Source organism: Macaca thibetana, chromosome 6, assembly GCF_024542745.1.
Source record: "Macaca thibetana thibetana isolate TM-01 chromosome 6, ASM2454274v1, whole genome shotgun sequence".
Classification (NCBI taxonomy): domain Eukaryota; kingdom Metazoa; phylum Chordata; class Mammalia; order Primates; family Cercopithecidae; genus Macaca; species Macaca thibetana.
The window spans coordinates 110,488,647-110,500,654 of NC_065583.1; the positions used below are offsets into that span (position 1 = coordinate 110,488,647).

At 43.5% G+C, this 12,008-nt stretch overlaps 1 protein-coding gene across 5 annotated transcripts in view; it reads left to right on the forward strand.

The window, feature by feature from the left end:
* The window catches only part of CCDC125 (coiled-coil domain containing 125), a 48,850-nt gene that overhangs the window by 33,211 nt on the left and 3,631 nt on the right, over positions 1-12,008 (forward strand). For all 5 annotated transcript variants that reach the window (XM_050793567.1, XM_050793566.1, XM_050793570.1 and 2 more), the window contains exons 9-11: positions 311-418; positions 2,893-3,067; positions 10,313-10,443. In XM_050793567.1, the coding sequence (XP_050649524.1) occupies positions 311-418; positions 2,893-3,067; positions 10,313-10,443 (414 nt within the window). The remainder of the gene's footprint in view (positions 1-310; positions 419-2,892; positions 3,068-10,312; positions 10,444-12,008) is intronic.

Sequence of the window (12,008 nt, forward strand, 5' to 3'; positions counted from 1 at the left end):
ACTCCTGCCAAGGACTCAGACCTGTAGGAGAGTGGTGCCGGGATTAAAGGTTTTAAGAGTGAGATGAAGGAAAGTGAAATTCCCTTTTGTGTTCCAAGTCATGACATTCTTTTCGTTGTTTGTAGTTAATTTCCATTTGTATTCTAAGATCCCAGTCTCAGCTTTCTTCTATTTTTTTTTCTTTCCAGTTTTTTTGGATCAGATGCCTGAGTAGTAGTGTGCATGGGTATGTGCATAAATGCCTCTGTGTTTGTGTGCAGCTAAAACAGTGCAACACTTAGTAACAGGAGCAATGTTTTTCAATTCAAAGCTTGCAGTCCTCGGAGCCTGCCTTTGTCATGGGCCCGGAGGGAGCCCCTGTTCTTGTGCCAGAATGGCAGCGTCCACTCGGAAACTGCTTCTTCAGCTCAAACAAGAGGTATTGCATTATCGCAACAGCAAAAGCTTTAGTTTTGTTTCTCTGTTAATAGCAGAATAAATGGACATGTTTGCAATAATTAACTTCATTTTAGTAGTTATTGACTATGGAACTTATGCTTAGTTTTTATGTGATAGCATCAGCTTATCAACTGGATTTTGTTTACCTGGTTCCAAAATACAAATATTAATAGTACTTGGGACAGGGTGCAGGGGCTCACGCCTGTAATCCCAGCACTTTGGGAGGCTAAGGCAGGCAGATCACCTGAGGTCAGGAGTTTAAGACCAGCCTGGCCAACATGGTGAAACCATGTCTCTACTAAAAACACAAAAAATTAGCCAGGTGTGTTGGCAGGCACCTGTAATCCCAGCTACTTGGGAGGCTGAGGCAGGAGAATCCCTTGAACTGGGGAGGCAAAGGTTGCAGTGAGCCGAGATTGCACCACTGCACTCCAGCCTAGGCAACAAGAGTGAAACTCCTTCTCCAAAAAAAAAAAAAAAAAAAAAAAAAAAAGTACTTGGCATGATATTTGAAGCCTAAAGTCGTTTGCCTAAGTGTATAATTAATATTCCTAAAATTTATATTGTTCTCATCTGTACATGGCCCTAAAATTACTATATAATAGAAGGAAAATGTACATTTATGCTTAAAATCACTAGGATCAGCAACACTGATTAATGGAGAGATAAGCATGGAGTGTATTTGAACAGCAGCAGCAAGGCACAGTGAAAGGAACCTTTGTACCAGCCAGACCTAGGTTTGCATCTTTGCTCCACCATTTAGTAGCTGTGTGGCTTTGGACAGGGTAGGTCTCAGTTTTCCTACTATGTTAAGTAGAGGGTAATAACTACCTTGGATGGTTTTTGTGAGGAAATAGACATAACATGTTTAGCACAGCATCAGGAACATCTCAAACATTAATTCAAATGATAGCTGCCATTATATTTGATCTTTACGTATAAATACAGTAGTACATAGACCATAATTCTAAAATGTTTTACCTTTATTGAAGGTATGGAATTTAAAGTCCTTAGGCGTGGCAAACCACCATGGCATGCGTTTACCTAGGTAACAAACCTGCATCCTGCACCTGTATCCTAGAACTTAAAATAGAATAAAATAGGACACAATTAAATTTTTAAAAATTAAAGTGGTTTTTCTGTTTTTTTTTTGTTTTTTTTGAGATGGAGTCTCACTCTCTCGCCCAGGCTGGAATGTAGTGGTGCAATCTCGGCTCACTGCAACCTCCGCCTCCTGGGTTCAGGTGATTCTCTGCCTCAGGCTCCTGAGTAGCTGGGATTACAGGCGCCTGCCACCACTCCCGGCTAATTTTTGTATTTTTAGTAGAGACGGGCTTTCACTGTGTTGGCCAGGCTGGTCTTGAACTCCTCACCTCATGATCCGCCCGCCTCGGCCTCCCAAAGTGCTGGGATTACAGGTATGAGCCACCGTGCCCAGCCAAAATAAAGTCTTTAAAGTATATAGGAAAGCCAACAGTTGGACAGTAGCCATTCATTAAGAAAAACATGAGGGGACAATGGGTTACGCCTGTAATCCCAGCACTTTGGGAGGCCGAGGTGGGAGAATCACTTGAGCCTAAGACGTCACAGTTACAGTGAGCCATGTTCACACCAGTGCACTCTAGCCTGGGTGACAGAGTGAGACAGCCTGTCTCAAAAACAAAAACAAAAAAAGGCCGGGCGTGGTGGCTTATGCCTGTAAACCCAGCACTTTGGGAGGCTGAGGCAGGTGGATTGCCTGAGCTCAGGAGTTCGAGACCAGCCTGGGCAACACAGTGAAACCCCATCTCTACTAAAATACAAAAAATTAGCCAGGCATGGCAACATGTGCCTGTAGTCCCAGCTCCTCGGGAGACTGAGGCAGGAGAATTGCTTGAACCCAGGAGGCGGAGGTTGCAGTGAGCTGAGATCGTGACACTGTACTCCAGCCTGGGTGACAGAGCAAGTCTCCGTTAAAAAGAAAAAAAGAAGAAGAAGGAGAAGGAGAAAGTAGAAGAAAAGAAAAAGAAAAACATGAGATTACATTGATCAAAGTCAAGGTCATCTATGAGAAGTATTTGAAAGGTGGTATTCATCATTATTTTCAGTGGTGTGGTCTGGAATGGCCAAAGCTGAGTTGAAATGCAGCCTTTGGCATCCTCCTATCTTTCATGCTGGGCCCTTTCTCCAAGGACTTGAGCAGGACACACACACAGGGCCTGCGTGGGGTAGTGAGGTCCAGGGGTTAGATTACCAGGCAGTTGACAGGCATCACAAGGGAAACTGCTGATAATCTGGATCAGAGTAAATTGCTACTGCAGAAGTAGCAAGTATTAATTAGTGTAAGCAGATAAACTAGATCAAACACAGGCAATAGACCAGTGCTAGGCGGGGAGATTGCATGTGTTAATTTGATTCAGCAAGAATTGCTCTGGTTTTGCCTCTAACACCTCCCAAACTTTCTTTCAAAACCAGTTGGAACTTTTGCAGAAGAATAAAGAAGAAGCTTACATGATGGCAGATTCTTTCAGAATTGCATTTGAGCAACAATTAATGAGAAAAAATGACCAAGCACTACAATTGACACAAATGGCTAAAATGTGTAAAAAAGCAACAAAATGGATGAATTGGAAGCACCTTAAAGAGGATGGTAACTATGAATTATAATGGCAATAAGTAGGTGTAATTTTAGTTGTTTTGTTTATAATACAAGTTGATAAAGCACACTTAATCCAGTGTGGGCAAATATAATTGAAACTTCACATATGGTTATGGTTTACTTAAATATTTAGCAACTATGGAAAAAAGGAGTCATTGGATATTACATGTGCAGATGAACTACTGGAATCCACAAACCATAACATAACAGGAATATCCCTTTTCTAGTACTCTTCTGTTTCATTTAAATAAGACCATGTTTAGTGCAAAAACTTTAAAATAAAAGTGCTCGGTGATTAAAGGGAGACTGCCAAGAAGGAAGTAATGTGAAAAATGTCATTGAAACATGACATTAAATGGATTTATCTAATTAAACTTTATTGAAATGTATGCTTCTGAGAAGGAAATTGAGGAGTACAGGAAAAACCTTAGGTTGGACAAATTAGTAAAATATTCTTAGAAAAAATGAAGCAGAAATTTAGGTTTAGGTTTTGGTTCATGAGCCCATCAAAAGTTTATGGCCAGGCCGGGCGCGGTAGCTCACGTCTGTAATCCCAGCACTTTGAGAGGCCGAGGAGGGTGGATCACCTGAGGTCAGGAGTTCAAGAACAGCCTGGCCAACATGACAAAACTCCATCTCTACTAACAACACAAAAATTAGCCGGGTGTGGTAGCACACGCCTATAATGCCAGCTGCTTAGGAGGCTGAGGCAGGAGAATCACTTGAACCCAGGAGGCAGAGGTTGCAGTGAGCTGAGATTGTGCCACTGCACTGGCACGATGAGACTCCATCTCAAAAAAAAAAGTTAATGATCAATTGAGTATTATTATATCCATGTATTAAAAAATATATTAAAATAGCATGAGAGAAATGAAGTAGATCTTCCAGTATAAACAAAGTAGCTGTTATTTTTTAGAAATCTTAGTTTCTCTTAGTTGATATCAATTTTTATTTATCAGTATTCTGTAGAATTCATATTGCTTCAATTTAAAATTCAAATTATAATTTGAAACCATTTATCAGTTGAGAAAGAGTCAAGTGAAGTTTATAAGAATTTTAAATGTTTTGTAGAAAACTTCTAGGATGACTGTATTTCTAAATATTTTCTTATCTGTCAGATCTATAATTCTAATTCTAATATCTCTTATATTCAGATGAATTTAGAAAGACTAATACACATATCGTAATATTTAAAATGATCTTAAGGGGACACCATCATAGAAAATATTTAAAATGAAACCTGGCCGGGCACAGTGGCTCACACCAGCACTTTGGGAGGCTGAAGTGGGTGGATCATTTGAGGTCAGGAGTTTGAGACTAGCCCAGCCAACATGGTGAAACCCTGCCTCTACTAAAAATACAAAAATTAGCTGGGTGTGGTGGCAGGTGCCTGTAGTCCCAGCTACTTGGGAGGCTGAGGCAGGAGAATCGCTTGAACCTGGCAAGTGGAGGTTGTGGTGAGCCAAGATTGTACTACTGCACTCCAGCCTGGGGTAAGGAGCAAAACTGTCTCAAAAAAATAAAAAATAAAAAAAGAAACCTGGCCATGCACGGTGGCTCACACCTGTAATCCCAGCACTTTGGCAGACTGAGACGGGCAGATTACCTGAGGTCAGGAGTTCGAGACCAGCCTGGCCAACATAGAGAAACCCCATCTCTACTAAAAATACAAACATTAGGCCGGGCACAGTGGCTTACACCTGTAATCCCAGCACTTGGGAGGCCGAGGCATGTGGATCACGAGGCCAGGAGATAGAGACCATCCTGACTAACATGGTGAAACTCTGTCTCTACTAAAAGTACAAAAAATTAGCCGGGCATGGTGGCAGACACCTTTAGCCCCAGCTACACGGGAGGCTGAGGCAGGAGAATGGTGTGAACCCGGGAGGCAAAGCTTGCAGTGAGCCAAGATCACGCCACTTCACTCCAGCCTGGGCGACAGAGTGAGACTCTGTCTCAAAATAAATAAATAAATAAATAATACAAAAATTAGCTGGGCATGATGGCACTCACCTGTAATCCCAGCTACTTAGGAAGCTGAGGCAGGAGAATCACTTGAACCTGGGAGACAGAGGTTGCAGTGAGCCAAGATCGTGCCACTGCACTCCAGGCTGGGTGACAGAGCCAGAGACTGTATCTCAAAAAATAATAATAATAATAATCATAAAATGAAACCTTTATAGTAGATAGCCATTTTGTTTGAAATATTTGTTTTCAAACAGTATATATTACTAATCACATAGGAGTCAGCTGTTACGAATTTTAGTTTCGTTAACTAAGCTTTCCTCCTTTTCTTTGCTGGAAAGGGTAAGAAGTGATGCAGAGGGATGATAGAAATAGAAGCAGTAAATCAGAACTACAGAGTAGGGAAAAGCAGATCATAGAAGCTACATGTTTGGAGTGTTCATTAGATGGAAGCCAGGGCAAAACAGGAAAATATAATGTTTTATAACACTCATTCTGAGAAAGTCATTCATATTATCCTGAAATTAATGTTTTCTGACGTGAAACTTTTGAGAAAATATAATGGCCAAATTGCCAACAATGTTTTAGCTTTTTTCTTTTTTGTTTTAGACAGGATCTTGCCCTGTTGCCCAGGCTGGAGTGCAGTGGTGTGATCATGACTCACTGCAGCCTCTACCTCATGGGCTCAAGCAATCCTCCCACCCCAGCCTCCCTAGCAGCTGGGACTATAGGCACGTGCCACCATGCCAGGCTAAATGTTGTATTTGTTTGTCGAGATGAGGTCTCACTGTGTTACCCAGGCTGGTCTCAAACTCCTGGGTTCGAGCGGTCCTCCCTCCTCGGCCACCCAAAATGCTGGGATTATAGATGTGATCCATTGCACCTGCCCAACAGTGTCTTATAATAAATACAAAATAATGTATTTAGATAATATGGTCATTTTCTATAATAATCTCTTGATAAAAGCTGATGGTACAACTTTAATGTTCAACCCAGAGTAGGTGATTTTGCCAGGGAAAAAGCTAACATGGTCCATGTATTTAGCCTTTTAGGAATCAGTGGAAAACACTAGGAATATGGACCACATCTATGCGTAGATGATCTTCCTCAGACACCTCCTCTCAAGCCCTTGAGAGCAGGTGGATTATAAACTCCTCTTTGAGGACAGCCCTGGTGTTTTGTGCTAATTGAGGGCAGATCTTCTTAGAAAGTCAGATTGTAAATATTTGTTTTGATAGAAGTGGAAAGAAAAGTGATGGGAAAAAGAAGAGACAGGCCAGGCACGGTAGCTCACGCCTGTAATCCGAGCACTTTGGGAGGCCGAGAAGGGCGGATCACGAGGTCAGGAGATCGTGACCATCCTGGCTAACACGTTGAAGCCCCGTCTCTACTAAAAAAATACAAAATATTAGCCGGCCATGGTGGCGGGCGCCTGTAGTCCCAGCTACTCGGGAGGCTGAGGCAGGAGAATGGTGTGAACCCGGGAGGCGGAGCTTGCAGTGAGCCAAGATTGCGCCACCGCACTCCAGCCTGGGCGACAGAGTGAGACTCCCTCTCAAAAAAAAAAAAAAAAAAAAAAAAAGAAAAAGAAAAAGAAAAAGAAGAGACAAAGGGGAAAGTCAGGGTTAAAGTAATCTTAGTCTTATGAAAGCCAGTCAGGCCCTGTCACCTGCATGCAAGGCCTGCCACCCTGCATGGAGCTTGCCCATTAGGATAGTGCAGCATAGACAAAGCTGCATTTTTCTCAGGAGCTAGATTCATACTCATTTCAGCATTTGAGAATATGTTCCTTTGATGTTCCATAATTCCTGACTTTCTCAGTGTAAGAGACAGGAGAAACCAAAGTGTCTTCCTGTTCACACAGTACTCACCACTCAGCTCAGTGCTTCTGACACCAGATGTTGAGGGTGGGGGTTCCCCACACACCAGCTGGGTATCCTATCATTTCCCTCAATTCTCCCACTGTCCACCTGGAGTTAGAGTCAGATCCCGTAGGTTAAAGGCTCAGTCCCACAAGGTGGCCTGCACTCCAAATGCCAGTCAAAAGCACGGGGTTGTCTCCGCCTCTCCTGACTGACTGGCCGTATGTACACTGGGACTCCCATGTCACCCTCTTCAGGCTCCACTGATTTGCTAGGACTCCTCACAGCACTCCGGGAACCACTTCCGTTTACCAGTTTATTATAAATTATCTTACGAAGGATGAAGATGAACAGCCGGATGAAGATATGGACAGGGCAAGGCACGTGGGAAGGGATGCTGTCTCTGGCGCACCACCCCTCAGGAGCCTCACATGCTCAGCTCTCTGGAAGCTCCCCAGACCCTTTTGGGTTTCTATGGAGGCTTCATTACAGGGACATGGTACATCATTGGCCGTTGGTGATCGACTCAACCTTCAGCCCCTCTCTCTTCCCTGGAGTTTGGGGGCTGGGGCTGAAAGTTCCAGCTTTCTTTCTTTTTCTTTTTTTTTTTTTTTGAGATGGAGTCTCGCTCTGTTGCCCAGGCTGGAGTGCAGTGGCGCGATCTCGGCTCACTGCAAGCTCCGCCTCCCGGGTTTATGCCGTTCTCCTGCCTCAGTCTCCTGAATAGCTGGGACTACAGGCACCCGCCACCACGCCCAGCTAATTTTTTGTATTTTTAGTAGAGACGGGTTTTCACCATGTTAGCCAGGATGGTCTCGATCTCCTAACCTTGTGATCCACCCGCCTAGGCCTCCCAAAGTGATGGGATTACAGGCGTGAGCCACCATGTCCGGCCTGAAAGTTCCAGCTTTCTAATCACAAGATTGGTTCCCCTGACAACCAGCCCCCATCCTGAGGCTATCCAGGAGCCCACCAAGAGCCTCACAGAACAAAAGATGCTCCTATTACCCAGGAAATACCAAGGGATTTAGGGGCTCTGAGTCAGATGCTCCTAGCACTCAGGAAATTACACTCTTAGGAAATGTGTGTTAGGAACTGGGGTCAAAGAACAACTATGAGAAAAAATTCACCTAACACCCCTATCTACTAGGATTTTAGGAGTTCTATGTCAGGAACTGAGGGCAAAGACCAAATATATATTTCTTATATTACAGTGTCACACTGAGCTATTGACAAACCTGAGGAAGATTCCCACAAAAATTACAATTCAGAGGGGTATTGCTACCAATATTTGAGTTCTAGTAAGGCACTGAGAGAGACTGAAGGCAGAATTTTAAATAATTGATTTAGGACGGGCATGGTGGCTCATGCCTGTAATCCCAGCGCTTTGGGAGCCTGAGGCAGGAGGATTGCTTGAGCTCAGGAGTTTGAGACCAGCCTGGGCAACATAGGGAGACCCTGTCTGTATTTAAAAAAAAAAAAAAAAATTAGCCAAGCATGGTGGTATATACCTATGGTCCCAGCTACTAGGGAGGCTGAAGTGGGAGGACCGCTTGAGCCTGGAAGGCTGAGGCTGCAGAGAGTCATGATCCCACCACTGCAGTCCAGCCTGGGTGATGGAGCAAGACCCTGTCTCAAAAAAAAAAATTGATGGCCAGGGGCAGTGGCTCACACCTGTAATCCCAGCACTTTGGGAGGCCGAGGCGGGTGGATCATCTGAGGTCGGGAGTTTGAGACCAGCCTGACCAACTTCAGTATTAGTAACTTTTAGTATTCTCTACTAAAATACAAAATTAGCTGGGTGTGGTGGCACAAGCCTGTAATCCCAGCTACTTGGGAGGCTGAGGCAGGAGAAACGTTTGAACCCAGGAGGCAGAGGTTGTAGTGAGCCAAGATCACGCCATTGCACTCCAACCTGGGCGACAAGAGCAAAACTCCATCTCAAAAAAAAAAAAAAAAAATGATTAATCTCTCACAGCTTTTATAAATCTATACAAGTTTCGGTAGTTCCTTCTCAGTTTCTCAGTGACAAGACTGTAATTCATTTTATTGGTATATTTCAGTAATCTGAAGAGGTGCGGGGTAACACAGATTATTTTTATGTTTAGTAACACTTTTAATATCACCTTTCTTTTTGATATGGCAGTTTAGACAAGTTTTCAGAAGCAGTTTATAAGCATACTTCTTTCTTTCTTCATTTTTCACTTTTGGGGGTTTTTTTTTTTTGGTCTTAAACTCCTGGGCTTAAGCAGTCCTCCAGGCTGCCAGCTTGAGCCATCACACTGAGCTATCGCTTTTTTTAGACTGAAAATAGGGACACAGATTCATCCACTCACCAAAGTGTCAGTTTCTCTGACTTCTGTTTACCACAGCTCCTCATGGAAGGGGTCAGGGCCACCCTCGTCACTGTGGTCTGTCAGGATTGGTGGGAAGGGGATCTCCCCTCATCTGCTCTCAGTTTCCCAGTAAACCACTTTTGGAGAATATTCCAAAAACATTCTTGAAATTTTCCTTGTACAATCTGAGATTTTGTGCCTTCTGCAAATTACTTCCCTTCAATGGATGAAGAAGGACATCAGTGATGTCAGCACGTGAAATATTAACTATTATGCTAATACCTGGGCAGGGCCTTTGACAACTGTGGTATTTTTGTTTTGTTTTGTTTTGGTGGTGGTAAGATATATCTGAAGTTTACTATTTGAACTGTTTTTAAGTGGCATTAAGTACATTCACATTGTAATGTTACCTTCATCACCATCCAGCTCCAGAGCATTTTCATCTTTCTTTACAGAGACCCTGTCCCATGAAACGGTAACTCCTCACTTCCCCTTCCCCAGCCCCTGTGATTTATTATTTAATGGCACAGTTCCCTGAGGAGAAAGTAATACTATTCTCATTTTAGAGATGAGGAAATCAAGCTGAGAAAACTCACCCGAGGTCATACAGTTAGTAAGTGGCTAAATGAGGATTCAAGTCCAGGTCTTCGTGGTTCAGAAGCAGAGTTTGCATGGCTCAGAGACCCCTGTGGCCTGCAGACATGTTTTGTTAGGTCTGCTTAGTGTATTCAAACAGTAAGACTAGTGGCTGACATTTAGAATTGGAAGATGTCATGACAGATCTGCATTTCTGGCTGCTCTTGAAGACTGTGATGATCCAGTGACATGGACTGCGTTCTTGTGTGGCCTCTGCGTCAGCTGGCGCTGAGGGGCGGCTGTGCCGCATGGCAGGGCGGCAGTCTTGCTGCCTCTCACCTGCATTGCTCCTGGCTCTGAAGGCCGTGCTCTGCCCACTACATTCCACTGTGTGCTCCTGGACTCACTTGTCCTAGAGGTCAAGTTACCTCTTTTGCTGGAAGTATATCAGTGAAGATATTTTAATGTCTCAGCTGGATTTTCATGTTCAATTTTAGGATTTCCATCACCAAGGATTAAGAAGACCTTTGGGCAGAGACTCCTGGGTATGCTCCCTTCAGAAAACAGTTCTACGAGGATGGAAGACCAGGACAGTCCTCAAGAGGTCCTTAAGATGCTCATAGATTTGGTTAGTGTCTTTGCTTGCTTTTATTTTGCAAGTTATGATTAAGCCAAGCTTGTCCATCCCACGGTCTGTGGGCTGCATGCAGCCCAGGACAGCTTTGAATGTGACCCAACACAAATTCGTAAACTTTCTTAAAACATCATGAGATCTTTTTGAGATTTTTTTTTTTTTTTTTTTTTTTTTTTTTTTTTAGTTCATCAGCTCTCATTAGTGTTAGTGTATTTTTTTGTTTTGTTTTGTATGTTTGTTTTTTGTTTGTTTGAGACAGAGTCTCGCTCTGTCACCCAGGCTGGAGTGCAGTGGCGCAATCTTGGCTCATTGCAACCTCTACCTCCTGGGTTCAAGTGATTTTCCTGCCTCAGCCTCCCGAGTATCTGGGACTGCAGGTGCCCACCACCATACCTGGTTAATTTTGTATGTGTTTTTTAGTAGAGACAGAGTTTCACCATGTTGGCCAGGCTGGTCTTGAACTCCTGACCTCAAGTGATCTGCCCGTGTTGGCCTGCCAAAGTGCTGGGATTACAGGCATGACCCGCTGCGCCCGGCCAGTGTTAGCGTATTTTGTGTGTGGCCCAAGACAATTCATCTTATTCCAGTGTGGCCCAGGGAAGCCAAAAGATGGGACACCCCTGGGTTAAGCTAATCTATTTGCTTCCTGTTCATTCAACTCTTTCTCTCTCGACCTGCACTTGCCTTCTATGCCCTTTTCCCAGTTGGAATACCAGACTCCACCTTCATGATCTTTATCTCCTTCAGCTCCTCTTTTCCCATCATCCATATTCTGTGCAGGTTTAAAGGCTCCATCTCGGAAAACAGGGGGTTCCTGTGGTTAACTCCAGCTAGCTTGGCCGTCTGCATTTATATATATACAGTTTGTGACAAGAGTGCCTGTTTATTGAGGTATTTTTAAAGTGTTCAAGGTATTTCCTCACACATTATATCCTTTAATCATCACCACAATCCGTCCTGAAATCATTCCTGCTACCCACATTCCACAGATGACTCGACTAAGAACTGAGACTCAGGTTATATGAACATACTTATCTCTAGACTGTTCTTTATTTCCATACAAATATATGAAAGCAATTTTATATACGAATAACTTCAACATTCTTTTATAAATATACACGCTGATATATTTTTTATATGTTGATATCTATCTATATGTACATGCTTCATATAGATCTATATTTTCCCTTCATTTCCAGATGACTTGCAAAATTTTCAATGCTGTCTTCTGTTCTTTTAAAAAATAATCGTTGGCACTGGGCGCGGTGGCTCACGCCTGTAATCCCAGCACTTTGGGAAGCCGAGGCGGGTGGATCATGAGGTCGGGAGATTGAGACCATCCTGGCTAACACGGTGAAACCCCGTCTGTATTAAAAATACAAAAAATTGGCCAGGTGTGGTGGCTGGCACCTGTAGTCCTAGCTACTTGGGAGGCTGAGACAGGAGAATGGTGTGAACCTGGGAGGGCGGAGCTTGCAGTGAGCCAAGATCGCGCTACTGCACTCCAACCTGGGTGACAGAGTCAGATTCCATCTCAAAAAAAACAAAAAAAAAAAATC